The 19864-nt window shown below is 39.6% G+C and overlaps 3 protein-coding genes across 5 annotated transcripts; all 3 read left to right on the forward strand.

Moving 5' to 3' along the window:
- The first annotated feature begins 445 nt into the window (after positions 1 to 445).
- On the forward strand, positions 446 to 1791 carry LOC119563369 (putative gustatory receptor 97a). Its single transcript, XM_037876719.1, has 2 exons — positions 446 to 1489; positions 1558 to 1791. The coding sequence occupies exons 1-2, from the start codon at positions 446 to 448 to the stop codon at positions 1789 to 1791; spliced, it is 1278 nt and encodes a 425-aa protein (XP_037732647.1).
- Positions 1792 to 2066: 275 nt separating this feature from the next.
- On the forward strand, positions 2067 to 6137 carry LOC119559176 (tetraspanin-13). Of its 2 annotated transcripts, XR_005220702.1 has the most exons (5): positions 2069 to 2258; positions 2584 to 2751; positions 3982 to 4344; positions 4422 to 4981; positions 5081 to 6137. XR_005220702.1 is itself a non-coding variant. In XM_037872240.1 (4 exons), exons 1-4 carry the CDS (start codon positions 2199 to 2201, stop codon positions 5174 to 5176), a joined length of 687 nt encoding a protein of 228 aa, XP_037728168.1. In that variant the 5' UTR covers positions 2067 to 2198; the 3' UTR covers positions 5177 to 6137. The 2 variants fall into 2 exon arrangements, 1 of the variants encoding a protein (XP_037728168.1); XM_037872240.1 differs by lacking the exon at positions 4422 to 4981 and having other exon boundaries at positions 2067 to 2258.
- Positions 6138 to 9271: 3134 nt separating this feature from the next.
- On the forward strand, positions 9272 to 19438 carry LOC119563056 (uridine phosphorylase 1). 2 transcript variants are annotated; one of them, XM_037876270.1, is made up of 6 exons: positions 9272 to 9540; positions 11340 to 11409; positions 17232 to 17355; positions 17660 to 18007; positions 18430 to 18801; positions 18871 to 19438. In XM_037876270.1, the coding sequence occupies exons 2-6, from the start codon at positions 11354 to 11356 to the stop codon at positions 19012 to 19014; spliced, it is 1044 nt and encodes a 347-aa protein (XP_037732198.1). In that variant the 5' UTR covers positions 9272 to 9540; positions 11340 to 11353; the 3' UTR covers positions 19015 to 19438. The 2 variants fall into 2 exon arrangements, with proteins under 2 accessions (XP_037732198.1, XP_037732197.1); XM_037876269.1 differs by lacking the exons at positions 9272 to 9540; positions 11340 to 11409 and adding an exon at positions 15990 to 16221.
- The last annotated feature ends 426 nt before the right edge of the window (positions 19439 to 19864 follow it).

Consider the following 19864-nt stretch of genomic DNA (forward strand, 5'->3'; position numbering starts at 1 on the left):
CTTATAAGAAACAGTCTTATCAGGCCTATTAATAGAGTTTTTAGGTTTATCCTCAAACAACGTATTTAAAAGAAAAGGTTGTTGAAATTACTAAAATTAAATTAACACACTTCTATTCCTAATTTTATTCTCTATCAAATCATAAAAATTATTGGTAACAAGGTTTTATTATTCGAAAAAATATGTAGTAATAGTTAAAGATACATCAAAAGATATGTATTCTTACCTGCTTGGAATCTTATCAAAGAAAATTTTCAACAAGTGGTAAGGGTCCTTTAAAAACCGCAGTTGATATTCTTCAGATGTTTGGGAGGCCATAAGTTACCATTAGGCCTGATTCATTTAACAAATGTATTATTTAATCGGTGATAAGGAGGCCTAGTAATTAATCGGTGACTTAACCCGGGCTACTTTCACTGCTCGAGTTCATCCCCCATTCAGTGAAATGCGGTTCCTTCGAAGGCAAACACGTCGTTTTCGCTCCACCTGGCAGCACTTTCTCCCCCGCCGATTCCGTCGTTGGAAATTCCATACCAAATTGGTCCTGTTTTGCGTCTCCTTCACCGTGTTTTTCAATATGTTATACGGACTGTATCTCGGTTGCTTTTCCTTCAGGCGCAAAAAGTTTGTCTTTTCCAAAGGAGTTACCCTTTACAGTTTTATTGCGGCCTCGACTTTTGGAGTTTACTACATCTGGAATATTTATAAAGAAGTTTCCACGGGTCAGATCAGCAGAAGGCATACCATAGGCATATATTGCTATATGAACGTCTTTGTTTGCCTGTTTAACTATGTGATACAGTGGGAGAAAACACTACAGATAATCCGATTCCAGAATAGTGTACCTTTGTTTAAGGTCCTGGATTCGCTAGACATATCGGTGGGGATTGTGTGGCGGGCATTTATGTACAGCGCACTCAAGATCCTTATTTGCCCACTAATCGGGTATATAACCTTGATTCTATACCAAATACGGGTCCAACCGAACCATAAGTGGACGAGTTTGGCAACCGCAAGGACCATGTTGCCCCTTATACTATCGAACCAGATAAACAACTGCTTTTTTGGAGGCCTGGTAATTGCAAATATAATAATAGCCGCTGTCAATAATAGGATACACGGCATAGTCAAGGAGGTCAATATGCTGCAGTCACCTGGTCAGATGAATCTACAGAAACCCTATTATCGGATGCGTCGTTTCTGTGAATTGGCCGATAATTTAGATGAATTTGCTGAGAAATATGGGGTCACTGCGGGCTGCTCGAAGAATTACCTACGATTTACAGACTGGTCCATGGTTCTTTCGCTGCTAGTGAACCTTATCGGCATCACCTTGGGATTCTACAATCAGTACTTGGCCATTGCGGATTTCTACATCAATGAGGAGCCCTTCGATCTTTTTCTGGCCCTAATTCTACTGGTATTCCTAGCTGTTCCCTTCTTGGAACTCGTCATGGTGGCTAGGATTAGCAATCAAACGCTTCAGGAGGTATAGTTTGTTCTTAGATTTAAAAATTTGTTTAATTCTCTATGATTATATAGGAATTATTTTTACAGACCAGAAGAACTGGTGACCTCTTGCAACAATTTGATCTCCAGCATGCCGATGCTCGATTCAAGCAAGTGGTTAATGCTTTTTGGCTACAGGTGGTCACCATTGACTGGAAACTAGAGCCCCTGGGTCTCTTGGAACTCAATACCTCGTTGGTCAATACGGTTTTCTCGGCCGTCACTGGTTTCCTTTTGATTCTCATTCAAAGTGATTTGACGCTAAGGTTTTCTTTAAAATAGAATTGTAAAATTTAATATTGAATCAATTTTAAAACATAATATTTAACCCAAATAAATATTTACACATTACTCAATTAGAAAAATGTATTAAACATTATTTACTTCTTATAATTTGTACTTATTTGCAATCGTCTCTAATTTCGAATAAGTTTTTGAGCCAAAATCCGTTAAAAATTTCAAACTGCCAGTGTGACCTATTGATATCGTTTAAACCAATCTGGCAACGCCGTGGTAAAATTTATCGATAGACCGATGCCTATACCTCTCATCGATAACGATATCTGTATTGAAAGTGAAAAGTGGAAGGAATAGATTTCCAAATTCAACCACTGGTACTCAAATTAAATTAGCTAAGCTCGTTTAAATACGACATATTTAGCGGCCAGCAGACTAAGCAAACAACAAACATGTGCGGCGGTTTCACCTGCTCGAAGAACGCGCTAATTGCGCTCAACATTTTGTATGTGGTAAGGCAAAAACAACGTTATAAAAACAACAACAAATGGGAAAAACGCAAAGGCAGCAACAACAAACACGGAAGAGGAACAATGAATAAACGGCAGCAACAACAACGACAAAGGGAATTATTAATTAAATTGGCTGATTATTGCGGGCCATAAATATGTATTGATTTTCCTGTGGCAGGTGCAACACTCTGCATATGTGTGTATACGGATTTGTTGTTGCTGCTCTCGAGACGAGAATCCTTGAGTCCTTTTTCATTTGCCTCCTTGCTTTCTTTCCCTCTTTCTCTGTTTCTCTGTGTGTGTGTGGCAATGTGGCGACCCCCAGATGATTGGATTCCTGCTGATTGGAGTGGGCGTGTACGCGCGTGCCGCCTCCATCGTGACCAACCTGCCGATTGTGGGCGGGATCCTGGCCTGCGGCGTCATCCTCATCTGCATATCCATGCTGGGACTGGCGGGAGCCGTCAAGCACCACCAAGTGATGCTCTTCTTCGTATCCTTTTGCCACAAAGCCTATAAATTCGCAAACACTTGACGGATGCAGCTGGTTGGATGGACACAGATGTGTCCAGGATGATAGGATACCAGCAGCAGAACGCTAGGAAAACACAGATCTCTAGAGATGCAATTGGAGGCATCTTACCAAGTTGTACTAGGGATTACTAGTTTCTCTTTTGAGCTACAATTATCTTAATCACAGATCTCCAGAGTTTCAATTAGATGCATCTAACCAAGTTGTACTTAGGATTTCTAGTTTATCTTTTAAGCTAAACTTATCCTAATCAAAGATCTCTATAGATTCAATTGGAGGCATCTTACCAAGTTGTACTAGGGACTACTAGTTTCTCTTTTGAGCTATCTCTAGATATTCAATTAGATGCATCTAACCAAGTTGTACTTAGGATGACTAGCTTATCTTTTGAACTACACTTATCCTAATCAAAGATCTCTAGAACTAAAGATTCGATACCACACAAAGAGAATCTACAAGTATTGCGAGGCATTTATTCAAGTATTTAAAAGTTCCAAAAATGTATATGAATTTCGAACTTCTAAAGAGCTTAAAAATCTTAATTTCTGAGAAATTAACTATTTAATAATGTAAATTCTTTTTTGATGCGTTGGTGTGGTATTTATTTTCAACTGTGATATTTTATTATTGTTTAGTTTTAATAGCCCCAGTGTATTCCTAGAATTTTCATTTTAATTATTCCATTAGTTGAAAACTTTATTTCTCGCCAACTTTTTTGAACTTTGAGTTTGATAACAATTTTGTTAGGAATCAGAGAGGAATCAAAACGGGTTTCAAACCCACAAGGAATAAGAAAATTCCAAGCTAAAAACTTACTTAAAACAACCCTTCATCAGTTATATATTTGTATTTGTAGGGCAGTACCTTAAAAGCCCTGTATCTTTCAGCAATATCTAGCACTGCTATTTTTCCAACCGCCACTGTGGGCAGCCACGAAGGTCGTGGCATGTGGAACAATTAGCGTACTTAGGCAAGTACCCACTTCCGAAGAGAAAGCGGGCCCGTAATGACTGAAATTATGAGTGGGCTGTAGCTGTAGCTGCTGCTGCTGCCTACCCTGTTGTGTTTTCATGACGTCAGCTGGGGGCTATCGCTACGTGACCCCCAGTGGAATTGAGGAGAACCAAACGTATTATGTTTCGAAAGCACTGCCCCGGTTCAGCCTTAACCTTTAGACTCTGCCCGCCGCAGTACATGATCATTCTGTTCATGCTGTTCCTGATCCAGTTCTCCATTGCCAGTTCCTGTTTGGCCGTCAATTCCGAGCAGCAGCAGCAGTTCGCCGAGCAGGGATGGATGACAGTGCCCACGGATATGCGCAAGCAAGTGCAGGACAGCCTGAAATGCTGCGGATTCAACGCCACTGGACCGAGCACAACCTCCGTGGTGCCGCCGCCGGATGAGCCCTCGTGCGAGCTGATCAACCAGCAGTGCTGTGCCCACTCCACCGAGGCGGACTGTCGTTGCGAACCCTGCGGACCCCTGCTGGAGGACAAGATCGACTACGCCTTCAAGCTGTGCGGTGGCCTGGGCATCTTCTTCAGCTTCACTGAGGTGAGGTTTCATTCCATTGAGCACTTAATGGTGAAAGTAACCCAATGATCAAACTAATCCCCACATGCTGCCTTTAGTTTGTTGGCGTCTGGCTAACAGTTCGCTATCGCAATCAAAAGGATCCGCGCGGCTTGCCCAGCGCCTTTCTCTAAATTACACGCTAGGCGAGAACAAGATAAACATTTCCCAGATACAGAAACATCCAAAAGTTATTTAGTGCATGTATCTCTGCTCTGTCTCTGCTAAATGTTTTGGTGTTGCGATGGAGGATTTCATGAGCTCTTGGGGCCCACATACCATATATATACAAGCATCCTTTATATTTATACCATCTACAGATACATATATACACATATATATTTAATCACATTGCCGCAGAACTATGTACGTAATGTGTTAGGTCGTAATTGATATACAACTTTAGACATATATACATATTATAGAGAGATATATATAGAAGAGGAGAGAGCTACGCGTTTAACCCCTTTAAGAACCCGAAAGCAAGCAATCAGCAAAGAAACATATTTCCTTTTACTCTCAACACACTTCCTTTAAAACTTCCCCCAAAAAAAAAACATTGTACTTACACTTGACTGCCTGCTCTTTGACTAAGCATAAATCCAACAAGTGGCCAAGGGTGAGACATCTTCTAAAGTTATTGCCGCTTGAGTTTCTTATTATTTTTAAATTTTTCAATCCAAGCTGAACCCTGTTTAATTGACTGTTTTCACCACAGGTCTTGGCCGTATTTCTGGCGCGTCGCTACCGCAATCAACACGACCCCTGCTATCTGCCCGCCCGCGCCGTTTTTCCACACGATTATCTATATTGAACGGACTGAAAACTGAAAAGGGCTGAAAACCACATCATGGAAGTGAAACATTTTAGTCAAAGGGACGAAGGCTGAATTCTTAATTTTACAATCGCGTTTCCTAGCGAGAATCGAATGCAAACTCGAACAAGAGATTACGCTCCGGAGGAGGAGAAAGCATAGGAGAAGTAATTATTGTGCTCAACACTGCTGCTTCATAAGAAAAACATTATTTTACCATTCAATCTGCTTTAATTGCACAAAGTTATTTAACTATAAAACCTCCATTGAGATTATGTTTAGATGTAATATTGTAATTTAAGTTCATCTCCTCGAAACACCTTAGTTAGCTCTTAATGCCTTTCTTTGCAACTCGCAACAATCATGAACGACTCGACGTGACTCGACTTTAAACTACTGTACCACTACGAGACAAACATTTCAACAACCTGATCTTACTGTAGAACTACAACCAAGTCAACAATTGTAACTAGCAACGTAATAAGTATACATCAACCTATATACAAAACGTAATTGCATTATTGCCCTCAAGGCGTATAAACAATACTCTAAATGTTAGTTGTGTGTTAAACTTTAAACTAGCGAGAAAAAGCCCACAAAATAACAAAAAAAAAGAAAAGGGTAACCCTCTAAGCATACATGTCAACAATTATACAAGTCTATATGGATAAGAGAACTGCTTCTTTGAATTTTTCACTCCTTTTCCGCACTTGCTCGACTTTCTCTGCAGCTTTTCCTTCTTGACTTTCACCCCGCAAAAAGCCACCAAGAACAAAAACAAACACATCACACCCAACACGCTTCTTCCTCTAAGCACACATCACACTCACAAGGAAATAGTTTTCCCTGCCGTTTCCTTTCCAGTTTCTTTTCGAGCGACAAATAAACCATTAGATAATATTCTCTGTATTCTGTGCTGTGATTGAAGTAAATATGATCTTTAAACAACAAAGGAAAAAAGCGCAATCAAGTTTTGAGTTTCATTTCCCGCATTTCCCCAAACCCAATTAATGAGCGACACTCCCCCGCGGGAATTTGAGGTTTGTGATATCATTAGCCAAGAGTCTCGGCTTACCGCAGTCATCCTTGCGGGCCGGAAAAGGTGGCAGACGGTGGAATAACGATGGAGTGGTACCAGGAGGATATTGATTTTTTATGTTATGGTGTTAAATTTTTACTTTTGTAATAATAATAAATATTGGAGATATGATTTTTTGTATAATTTTAAGCTTCCTTATATCGAATATTTTACATATATTATATTTTTAATTTGGTTATAAGATTTTAAAATTATAATTCCTTTCCTTTTTAAGTGATATGTCAAAATTTTTGTTTGTTATTTTGATCCTGTTTTCTGTGAATTATAGATATATTTAAAAATAACCTTGTTTTATATTTTATATGCATATATTTTTAAGAATTTTATTATACTTGTTTTAAATGGTTTATAACCACAGTGCCCATCGTGCCCCAACGCCATAATCATCATTAGCGCGAAAGAAGATTAACGCCAGCGCTTAGTTTGACGCCTCCCCTGGGCAGGAGAAAGGGGTGGGCCCCAATGAGTGAGGTGGCCACAAAACGCGTCAACAGCACCCCAAAAGTGGCTCAAATGAGAATCTCGCTCACTCAAAGCTGCGACGAATTGGGCCAAGTTCAACGCACTGCGATGCAGAAAATTCTGTTCTCCAAAAGAGCGAGGAAAAGTGGGGCGGCCAAAGAGAGCAGGGCGGTTACGTAACGAAATGGGGGCGGGAATCCAGGGGCAACGTTTCCGCTTTTGCGTGGCGGAATGTGGGCGTGGTGGTATCCTGGCTGGCGGTTATCCTGCCCAAGCCGCAGGTTCCTCCCCCTCAGGAAGACATCCTTGTCTCCATTTTCTCGGTAGGCCTTGTTGACACTCGCAGCGGAAATGGTCAACAACAGATGCGCCTTCGTCACATTTTCCTGCTTGCAAGGCAAAATGGAAATGGAAAATTCCTCCAAAGTGTCGTGTCAACATCAGTATTTATTTGTCAAATAGATCAACGAAATGAGCATATATGTAGGTGCTTGTGGAATATATCCTTAAGGGGCCATTGAATAAATAACAATGCACACTAAAAATAAAGTATCGATTTAACAAGTAAATGTGCAATTGTCTGGTGAGTGAGTTCAAAAAGCTGGGATTTAAAAAAAAAACCTAAGTTGTTTAAGGATACATTATTTCCAAAGATTGGCTTTATAAATGATATATTATTTGTTAATTTTTTCTACTTGCTATAAAATGTTAAAGAGTTGATAGTTGTATACCATTTTTCTGGGTTTTTAAAGAAGATATAAGTTGTTTAAGGATACATTATTTCCAAGGATTGGCTTTATAAAAGATATATTATTTTTTCTACTTGCTATAAAATGTTAAAGAGTTGATTATTGTATACCATTTTTCCGTTCGCCAAGCCCCTTGATTAAATTAAATGTTATTGATCTTTTTTTTTGTAGTGTGCTTTCCACTGACACGCGTCTGATATTAAAATTCCTAATGGTTCGGTCCCTCCTTTATCCCTAAATCCACCATATGCTGAGTTCTCAACTGTTGATCCCACGTTGCGTATGAGCAATGTCTTGCCGATTGCGTGCCCCATGAGATATAAAGACGTTGCGATTCCCGGCATAAAGTAATGATTATTATTATTATGCAGCGAAATGGAAATTTCAGACCATGGCCATGAAGATTTCTTTCTTGTCACTTGAGTAAGCGAACGTTTTGGAGAGCCTTCGATGCGGAGCTCCGAACAGTTTAGTCACCGTTTTACTGCCTCCACCGACGACTCTTTCTCTTCACTGAAAAAAAGGGGAGGGTCTGTTCCACCCAGCGTAATTCGTAATTCGAATTTACTGCCCATGTCGGTGTCGTGTCATGTTGGACTTATTATCTCCGTCTGGGCCGCAGTCAAGCATGGCGATGTTTTGGGGCATGAGTGTTTGTATGTGAAAGCTTGGAAATTAAGCAATAGAGAACAGGGGAAATTTATTTGAATGCCAATGTCAAGTTAAAGTCAAGCCGCCTATTGATTACAATTAATTAAAAGAACTGGTCGGATGTGATCTCATCTGAAGGGAAAATTTACAGAAATTCATTGGCTTGTTTATAGTGTTTTTTATTTCTTTGGAGGCAGTGAATTTCTTGGCATTGAAAAAGAATTGTTTGTAAAAATTCAATCATAAACAAATAGTATTTTTAGTTTATAGTGTTTTTTATTTCTTTAAAAATATTTGTAAAAATCCATTCATAAACAAATACTATTTTTGGTAAACAACATTTGTTTTGGCTGAAAAGAGAATAGTACAGCCTAATTTTCATTGATATATTCCCTTTGCTTATACATTCCTAATAGATTTAACCTATCTTTCAACTATCTGAATTCATTCAAATTTATTCAAGACTTCCACTTGAAGCAGCACTTCCATTACGAAAAATCCCTTACATTCTTATGCTCAATAAAATCCTCAATCCGCTTGAATGGGAAACGCTTTACGACCCTCATAAAACGGAATAAAATGAATAAACAAATACCAACCTGGTTTTTGCTTGCCCAACATCACGGCTATGAGGTGGTATACATGGCGTATGCGCAACGTCCACCCCCTCACTACAAATATTAAGTATACGACAGCGTGCCCTGGTGCAGACTCACCTTGTTTTGTATTCAATTTTGCAACACCTTTAAGGTTCCTAAGTGCACATTAAAAAATAATTAAATTCAGCTTTAATGGTCAGCTCATGTCCTGCACAGACCCCGTAATTAAGAGATGGCCCAGGGAGGCTCGTGTAGAATGGTCTGCGCAGCAGCTGTTGCATAGAAAGTCGAAACTCATTCTCCAGTTCTTCGGTTTGAGTGAGATTTTAGTGAAAACTGTAAACAGTTTTTATTGGCTTTGCTTGCTTAGCTCTCTGGCTATATAATTAAATAACCCCTGGACAGTGGCAACGATTTGGTAGACGAGTGATACTGCGAAGCGCTCCTTTGAGTGAAAAGCGAGAGAGTGAGCGAATTTCGACCGAGTAGAGTCGAACCATTTCAGTGCGCTACGTGGGACTCCCCTTCAGTCAGTTGGTTTTGAAACCTCGCGCAGCTCTGGTCGTCGCTCTCCTGTTTCTATCGTACCCCCGTGTTTTTTGTATCGAAAATAACTGAGAGAGAGTGTGGAGAAAGGGGAAGAAAGCGTTCCTGTTTGCTTCACGTGCCTGCAGATAAACAAAGCAATTCAGCAATCGAAATACCCAAGTATATCGCAACAAAGCAACGTGGAATAATAGTGCTTCGATTTTACTTATTTGGTGCATATCAGGCGAATTAAGGCTAACACCTAGAAAACTTTACGTAAGTCGATGGGGCAAAAGAAAAATGCAAGAATACTAAAGTAAAAATCCCAACTATGGTGTCTGATACGAAAAACTTTCTCTGTTAAAGCTGTCTGTGTAGAAAATCAATAGCTCAATTCTTGGTTTTATCCTGTCGCAGGATACACACACATGCGAATATTGCACTGTCTTGAACCATCTGCCTGCATAGAAAAGAGGGTTCTTGAAATAATTAAAAAAGTTCTCGGGAGAAGAGGGAACGAAATAATTGTATCAACCCTCTCCATTTCTACCCCTATTCCATTATATCCCTCCTATTCCATCTGCATCATTCGTTGGCTTGTTGTTCATTGGAACGGTTCAGCAAACGCTTTCAAGGCTATACCCACTTTAATGGGTCAACAGGCTGTGTAGATAGTTAAATGGATTATCTTGGCTGTCAGCGGAGGAGGGGTGATTAATCAAGATGGGGGGTAGACTTTTAAACGTAAGTTCCTTACCTATCTTTGTCATATCCTGTTAATAATTGTTTTCCCAAGACTCTAAGTAAGTGCCATAAAATAATCCTCTGATTATGCCAACCCCCAGAGAATTCCCTAGAAGTATGCAACAGTTCCTTCTGTTTTTCTTAATCCCAATTTCAAATTCAAGGCATAGCCAGCAGCCGAGTAAACATTGCTGGAAAACAAGCATAAACAAAGTGGGCAAATTGAGGACTCCGCAGTTGTCCTTCCCTGCGGCGCTTTTGAGTTCGCACTGCCTGGTCCAGCTAATTGTGGCTGGCCTTGAACTTTAGCCCAGCTAAAAAACAACCCACACCGAAAGATACTTTTGTGCCAAGTGCGGCATAACTTTCTGAGAGGCAGGCCTGCCATGTTGGCCGAACGTGTCCAAACTTGGGGGCAAAATAATGCGAAAAGTGCCAGCGGATAAGCCCCAAAAAATAAAAAGCTTAAACATTTAGCTGGTCCGTCGGGGTCTGCAAACATTTCAAGGACTCCGAGGACTCCAATGATTGCCACAAACATCAGCACAACTTGCAGCACCCCACGAACCAAAGCATTGATGTTGGCACGTGACGTTTGCCTGACGTTTTTTAATTAAAAGCTGTCAAAATGCTTTGTGCGCGCTTTTCACTTTTCACTGTACACATAAAGAAATAAGAGATTAAAATTATAAATTATGCATGTTGGAAAGGATACAAATCTGTGATCAAGGGATATTTGTCCTTTGAAATACAGGTATATATTTTTCTACAGAAAGAGAAATATTCAATTACCATGTTCTTGAATTGAGAACATTCGTTCTTAAAAACCGTGTAAATACATTTTGGTATCAATGTTCTCAATATTAGAACAAAATGGTGAGAAGAGAAAAGTTAAATGATGTTTATTTAACAACTTTTTAATAAGTATTCACTAATGACTGAACTAATAGTTTAGTTATTGAGATATACAATGTAAATACCGCCAATTCAACTTGATTCAAGAACAACAAAAACATTTCTAAGTTCAAAAATTTCGTTCTATTTTTAAGAACATCTTTAACTCAGATGAGAACGTCAGAACTCTGTCTGTGTATGTTTGTACTAAAAGTTTTAATAGATTTCTTTAGGTGTACCTCTTTTTCAATGGTATTTCCCCCTTCACCAGCCTAAGGCAAAGCTTGTTTAGGCCTCCCAATGTGGTACGCATTTAAATGGGCTTAGCATTGCCCTTTGGAAAGATGCTGCCACTTGGCACATAGGCATTATGAGCTCTTAAAATTCCATTTGCGTTTTAATTTCTCACTCTTCCTCTTCCACTTTTTTGTTTGCAGGTTCCCACCGCAAGATGTCGCTGCTGGTCGCCGGAAACAGTACCTCCCTTTCCGAGGAGGAACTCGACGAGTAAGTACCCGTAACTTTGCTGGCTGAAATTAACAGCGCGGCCTCAACTTGGGCTGACTTAATTCAAAGTTTTTGTTCTACTCGCCTGCAAGTTTCGGTCTGGGAGAGCACCAACAATGCCGGGGCTGTAAATACAAACTTTGGTGACAAAACTTCTCAACTGACTAACAATATGCCAACAATTGTTGGTAGGTAGAAAGTTGGTAATGCGGGTGTTAAAGCAATTTGGGCGCACAAGGTGTTTTGGATTACCCATTTGATTGCAGGCTGGATCAAATATATATAGCATGCTTTTGGGAGCAACTTTAATTATGGGTAACTTTGAAAAAAAGGGTATATTGAGCACGATAACTATACAAGTTTTGAGTTAATTTGATTATATACATTTTGATTGCTTAGTCCACCCAATTTTAAATGCTCACATTTATGTATGCATCATAGATAAATGGCCTTGCCAAAGAGTATAATTGCTAAAAGTGATTAAGTGAAAGCAAAACTGTAGACAAGTTTAAATTTCTGTTTTGAGTTTAAAAATTGTAATAAATTAGGTCCACACAAGCAGAAAGCATTATATGAAGCTCAAAAGGCAATAAAGTGCATTTATTTGTCATATTTTATAATCCCACAGCTTTCTATATTTTACATTCTATTTCATTTCACTATGAAAGCCATTGGTAACTGAAAAATGAACTTTTAATAAATGGGGCTTCCAGTCCTATGATTTGCATCCCTTGCCAAAATAGATATCCTCCTTTTTCCCCGGATGACACAAATCATTGCTAATTGGTTTAAGCATAATCGCATAATGTCAACCACGCACAAATTGCCTTTAATTACTGGCTCATCCAGCTATCGCATGAATTATGTCAGCCACAACTGCGACCTATAAATAGGTTATATCTAGCCCCGTGTTTGGCACAGTTTTTGGGTTGAGCAGCGCGAAAATAACCAGGCGTGGGCGTTCCATTATCTGTTACAGGCCCTGTGCGACCTTGGCTTTGGAGTGGGTGTTGCTGCCCTGTCGGCATGGCCCATACGCACAGTAGTCGCAAGTTCAAAGCCGGCAAAACAATAAAGAGGCAATTATCGATTCGGGCTGGCCCTCTGGCATATGCCAGCCAGTCGAATGGCCATATTGCCAAAGCGCCCACATTTCAAATTGCAAATTGGGTGGGTGGTTCGGTGCCAGTGGTGCGTGAGTAATGCAATTTGGGATGGGTTGAGATGACAATGACTTGGCCCCACTGAACTGTCCCTGACTTTTGCTTTCTTCGCCCCCGATTTCTCATCTCTTTTCGTTGGGCTGAGTATTTCCATAATAAACCTTCTGCATTGTCCGCAGATTCATTTGCATTTCTCGTGTCTCCTTGTTGGACTTGCCATGACGTTCTATCTGACTTTCACCTGCACTCACCCTTTGTAATTACACAATCAAGTCTTATCTGAGACCTGCAGAAAGGCTTAATAGCTTTGTCCGGGTAAATGCAATTTCATTTCCCCCACGAGCAAAGGCTAAAATGTGTGAGCAGCTGAATGGGCCCAAGAACCTTATGGGATTTCCATTTAAAGCTCTCTGATTAATGGTTTGCCATGTGACGTGACTAATGCAAAACTCTTTCAAAGCTGAAAAAGCTTTCATGCGTCTCAAAGAATGTTCCCCCGCAATGGAATCGATTTTGGAAATATGAACTTTCACTGGGAAAAATTAAGAAAGTATTTAATCTTAAGTATTTGGAAAATTTTAAAAATATATAATGAATTTTTCGAATATTTTTCACTCTAAAAATATTAAACCTTTTCTTCTGGTGCATTTTATTCTTAATGAGTACTGGTACACCCATAAATAGATCAAGTGCTTGAGCCCACAAAGGAAAAGACTAGATTCATTTGTTGCTGCCTCTGACAGCCAAGTTTACTGAGGGTAGCCAAGTGGAATGACCCAAGGAAAAGACTTGAAATGGCCATGTCTCTGTACTCATCTCAAATTACAAAGAGTTCCTCGAGAAGGCCCTCATCAGATGATATGACAAAAACAAACATGATTTTCGGTATTGAACCACTTTTATAGGTTTTTGTTTGGGTTAATGAGTTCTCTTTCTATTACTGGCTATTCAAACAAATATCAAAGCAACTCTCGCATAGTTTTCGCTTACATAAAACAGCGATTTTTGTTTGGCTTTGCAGCTGGCCGAGTCAATCAATGAATGGTTACGGGGAATTGGCCAAGTTAATTACGAGTTTGGCCAATAAGTGAATTCCACCGCTACCGCGCTGTGTTCACTGTTCGAGTGCGACCTCAAAAATAAAATTGTGAGCCCCATCACGTACATTTCTATTTTACTCTGTCTGTCTCTGTTTTTTTGTCTCTCCCTGTCTCTCTCTCTCTCGCCACTTTACTGAGCCAACACAGCCGAGCCCCCTTTTTGACTTCTTTTGACTAAGCTTTCTTTTTGCCTCTGTTTTTGCTCTTTTCATTACCCATTAACTTAACAAGCGGGTAAGTTAGACTCGGAAGGTCTAAATTATATATTCTTCTATCATAACATGATAAAACAAGGAAGAACGCTATAGTCGAGTACCTCGACTATCAGATACCCGTTACTCAGCTAAAGGGACCAAAGGAAAATGGAGATATGCAAGCAGCAAATGCGCCACCTACCGGCGGTAGACAGATTTAAGCGTTGTGGACGTTAGAGTGGGCGTGGGAAAGTTTTTTTTTAATCAATCGATAGGTATTGACGAGACCAATACATTTCAGTTAAAATTTTTTATCTAGCACGAAAATTGTGGGCACCACAGGCTTGGGCGGTTTGTAGGCGTTAGAGTGGGCGTGGCAAACTTTTTTTTAAACCAATCGATAGGTATTCAAGAGACCAATACATTTCAGTTAAAATTTTTTATCTAGCATAAAAATTGTGGGCGCCACAGATTTGGGCGGCTTGTGGGCGTTAGAGTGGGCGTGGCATATTCGCGTAACAAACTTGCGCTGCGCTCAAGCCTACCGAATCTAAATCTGAAATCCCGTTTCTTTATCTTTAATATTTTCCGAGATATCTGCGTTCATATTTACGATTTTTTGAAGTTTGTGGGCGGCTTGTGGGCGTTTAAGTGGGCGTGGCAAACTTTTTTTTAGGTCAATCGGTAGGTATTGATTAGAAGGATACATTTCAGTTAAAATTTTTGTTCTAGCATCAAAACTGTAGAAGCCACAGTTTTGGGCGGTTTGTGGGCGTTAGAGTGGGCGTGGCACTCTTCTGAAACAAACTTGCGCTGCGCAGGAATCTCAGGAATCTGCGTGCCTAATCCTAGTATTGTAGCTCTTATAGTTTCCGAGATCTCAGCGTTCATACGGACAGACGGACAGACGGACAGACGGACAGACGGACAGACGGACATGGCTAGATCGACTCGGCTAGTGATCCTGATCAAGAATATATATACTTTATGGGGTCGGAAACGCTTCCTTCTGCCTGTTACATACTTTCCGACGAATCTAGTATACCCTTTTACTCTACGAGTAACGGGTATAAATATTAGTGAAAGAAGTTTAGCAATCCAAATTTTTAAAAATACTGTTTAAATATTAAAAACGAGGTAAAAGTATGCTACAAATATTTAACTTGCGTTCTAAGGAAACCTCAATTAAAGGTTCTTAAAGTTTATATATTTATTTAAGAACATGCGTTATTATGATACATACTCGTCAAGAAATATCGGGTACCTCTTTGTCTGAGTCGAACCCGTATTTATTTACCTTTCAGTTTGTTTAAGTTTCCTTTTTTCTTTCGGTTTCTGTTTGCATGCCTGAGTGTTGACTGGGTGTACCTGTTATAATGGTAGTATGGCTCGTTGCAGTGGCCACATTCTTAGCCAAGTTGAAATAAGACTTGTTATGGACTTACTTTAATAGTATACACATTCGCAGGCAAATGTTTAAGCCTGCGATAACGGGTGTTCAAATTAGATAATTTTATACAATTGTTATCAACATCTTTTGTTGCTTAATTAAAATAAATGCCCAATTAGGTTTATTATCATCTCATTTGCAAATATCAGAGGTGGAAGAATGTGAAACGAAATTCGTGGCTAATAACCAGTTTAAAATATACAAGACCAAAATTACCGAAATCAATTTGCATGTTTTCGGAGCTAATATAATGAACCGGCTGCTTGATCACCACCGAGCACCCTGTTTGTAAAGCCAATAAAATGGCAAAATTGCAAAAAATTGGATTACGCAAATCCGTTATGCTCCGCTAGAATTTCGCCCCAGGCGGCAGGCAATTGCACTTGATTAGTGCTGCATAAGTCGGTTTGAACTGATAACAATCGGTAGTATGTAACTCTATAGAAGTGACCTTGCCCCCAGAAACTAGCACGTTTTCATTACAATATATAAGATGTGCAATATATAAATATTACAATCCAATTGCGCAGCATAACTGACGATGAGCTTCCGAAATCATAGAAAAGGTGCAGCTATCTTTTAGTACTTAACAGAGGCGGCAACAACAGCTCGATAACAGACCTCTGTAAACCTCCTTATATAAGACCCGGCGAAACCCAAGCAATTTTTTCAGTTTCCCTCGAAGCGTTGACGTGTATATACGAATCTCGGTTTTTGTTTGTTTCGGTTCGTTGGTTTCGTTTGCCATTAGTTGTGAGTCTTAAAGGACATTAAGAAGGTGACATCATGCCGCCCACTATCACAGACAGTCAGACGCACGATTTCAAAGCCCACTACGATTGCGCCCACAGGACCTCGCTGCAGGACGATGAGACAGATGATGCCCATGTGAAGAAGATTACGCGGTAAGGACGCTAAAACCGGTTTTCGTCCTGCAGCTGCTTCTCAAGGGATCAGGGGTTGTTGTTCTAGAAATTTCTGTTTAGTAAAAACGAATGTTGTTTTTAATGTTTTTAATTTTCTATTATAAGATTATAAAGGTAACCCTTATATTTTTAGCAAAAATAGGCTCAGTTTTATTTTGAGTATACTTTTCATTTGATCCGGTTTTTCTTTCATATTTATTCATATTTAATAGTGAGTTTTGCTTAATCAGCCGTACATAATAATCGTATGTTTGTCGGTGGCATAACAAAATATTGTATACCTATTTCCCTTATCAATCAAGGTCAAGACTATACCGGGGTTTTTTTTTATTTGCCTATGCTCACATCATAGCATTTTGCTTTTTGTTTTGCTTCCACTTCTAACATGTTTTTTTCAATTTGCCATTTGACGCACTTGATAAAGACTATAGAAAGTACTATAGAAATTTAGGCCCCCTGGGAGGTCTCTGTAGACAATATTGATTAGAAAGGCCAAACTAACAGCTGAAATTTAAAGCCGGTAAACAAAATACGCTGTGTGCTTACTCATGATTGTGCTACAAAATAAATATAAACCATGATATTAAAGAAACTGAGTTAGTTAAAGAATTTTTCCAGTAAATCTTTTTAATTTCAATTTAAGTAAGAATGACTGAGAATGAAAAATGAATAATAACATATAAGTACGCACAAGATACAGTGAAGGGAATTCCGGCAATGACGAATTTTGTCCTGCCCAATTATTGATTAAACTTTTTTGGGGGCTTGTTCGTGCAGCTATATTTCTGGGAAATTCTTAGATAACCTTATCTTTCAACAGAAAGCGACAATTTTTAAGTGGGCTATACTGTGTACACTTGTCAGCTGAAAGTAATTAACTCAATCGTTTTCTTGAACCGAACGTGGGCGTAAATTAATGGGAACCGCAGCTGGTGTTTAGCATAAAGTCGACCAGTTTTTTAATTAAATGGGATTTTTTTTTATTACAGGTACTCCGATGGCACCGTCAAATTGCGCAACTCAAACATTGAGCTCATGGACCAGGACATCCTATATCATCTGGCGTTGGGCAGCGAGAGCCACGACCTGCAGGAGATGTTTGGCGATGTTAAGGTGAGTGGCTTAAACACCGGTCTTTTAAATTATTCATTATCTGAACTCGTCAAGTGGTTGAGACTAGACCCAGGCCTTGACCAGGCCTGATTGTTATCAAATCAAGTGGAGCAATTAAGTTAATTATACGCCTAGTCAGTCTGATTTATAAACTTAACGAACTCTGATAACAACACTGCAAAGATCTGTACTTGTAAAGTAACGACATTTTTAGATTTCATTATCAACCTATAATCTGAAATATGAGGCAGGGTATTCCCCTTGATTAGCAAGCTTATGTAATGATTTGTGAATTCTTCGACAGTTTGCCTGCATGGGTGGAACACCCAAGCGCATGGAGAACTTTGCCCACTTCATCATGAACGAGATTGGATACAAGTTGCCAGCTGGCACCCAACTGCAGGACATCAGTGCCTATTCGTACCGCTACTCGATGTACAAAGTTGGACCCGTTCTGTGTGTCAGTCACGGCATGGGAACGCCCTCGGTCAGCATCCTGATGCACGAGATGATCAAGCTTATGTACCACGCCAAGTGCAAGGACCCCGTCTTCATCAGAATAGGCACCTGTGGAGGAATAGGTGTCGACGGTGGTACCGTCATCATCACCGAGGACGCCCTCGATGGTCAGCTGCGAAATTCCCATGAATTTGTAAGTATTAAGTATTACGACCACAAAGGTCCAAAGTTTTTCAAATACAGCGATCAATATATGGATATTACACGAATTATAAATAAGATAGAACGCTACAGTCGAGTGCCTGGACCATCAGATACCCGTTCCTCAGCCAAACCATATTAAAATAAATTCCATGGCATATCTTTCGGCGCAGCTTCTAAAGGGTTGCGCCACCTAGGGTATGGTAGAGGTATTACTAACCATGTAAGCCAATTTTTAAATATTAGCTAGGATATCATACATTTTTAAATAATATTCCAATTGTTATGGTTTTTGGAATATATAAAGGTACTGATCAATAAAATAAGACATGTCCTAGGGCGTTTTATGGGCTCTAATGTCAAAAAATCTTATAAACCTTAACAAGTTCTAAAAATGTATTTCCTATTTTACAGACCATTCTGGGCGAGACCATCCATCGCCCTGCCAAGCTGGACAAGAAGCTGGCCCGCGAGCTAAAGTCCCTGTCCAGCGCCGACGATCCATACGATACCATTATTGGCAAGACGCTGTGCACCAACGACTTTTACGAGGGTCAGGGTCGCTTGGACGGGGCTTTCTGCGAGTTCAGCGAGAACGACAAGATGGCCTACCTGGAGAAGCTGCGCGAGAACGGGGTGGTCAATATCGAAATGGAGAGTACCATTTTCGCGGCTCTGACCCACCATGCCGGGATCAAGGCAGCGGTGGTTTGTGTGGCCCTGCTGAACCGCCTGAATGGGGATCAGGTCAACGCCCCCAAGGAGGTCATGCACGAGTGGCAGCAGGTGGGTGACCCAAAATAAGTCCTTCTATTTAAGAATACCTACTTAAAGATATATTTTTTCCTGCCACAGCGCCCTCAGATCCTCGTGTCGCGCTATATTCGCAAGGTGCTTACACATAATGGGCAGCTAAAGAACCTCTTTGGGCACCAGGGATCCATCAAGTCGCCCCGACGCTTCAAGCTCGTCCAGCAAGAGTCTCAGGCCCACGAGTAATCAGTGGGTCACATCGCCAGGTTCATTTAATTATTACTTCTTACTATATGTACGTTCCAGTATACAATGGTGTTACAACATTCCCTAGTTTAGCTCTGATTAAGTTCCTAGCTTTATTTCTGTGTATATCGCCCTCAACCTCGTTAGATAATTTAAACCCGATCATATTGTACGTAAATTCATTGAACTGCTAAACGCCGACATATGTTACCACAAATCTTATATATATGTATACCCATAATATTTAAAAACGGTATCACTGAATGTGATGTTCAAAGGTTATCAGAAATAAACGCTTTTGAGATCACAAAAGAAAAAACGAATATAGAAATAAAATAAATTGTTAATTGTTATGTTGCATATTTTAAATGGGGCTACTCAATAAGAAAAGGTTCAACAATAATAAACACTCTTAAAATAACTATTTATTGCTACATTTCTGTTTAATAACTTATTCTCCTATATTGTATTGGAATTCCTAAAGATTTGTTAAATGTACACGTTGATTAGTGTTGCTACCGTAAACTCGACTCAAAAGCAAAACCAACAGCACATAATCTTTCTCTGTCTAGTTATATCCAAATTAATTAAAACAATATGAAGAAGAATACAAATGCTGAAGATGACATCAACATATTATTACGGATAGCACATGAAAAATATACAAGTTATATTGTAAAAACGAAATTTATGAAAAATATTTCAACGGTATATTAAAAACAAATTGTAATTAAATTATACAAACAACCTATTGAGATGTTTATCTTTTTGGGAGAAGATTTACCGGAGTGGGTTTTTATAAGTCTACCAATTTTACGTTGTATAGTGTTAAAGGTCGTTGTGGAAAATG

This window comes from Drosophila subpulchrella, chromosome 3R (assembly GCF_014743375.2).
Source record: "Drosophila subpulchrella strain 33 F10 #4 breed RU33 chromosome 3R, RU_Dsub_v1.1 Primary Assembly, whole genome shotgun sequence".
Taxonomy (NCBI): Eukaryota; Metazoa; Arthropoda; class Insecta; order Diptera; family Drosophilidae; genus Drosophila; species Drosophila subpulchrella.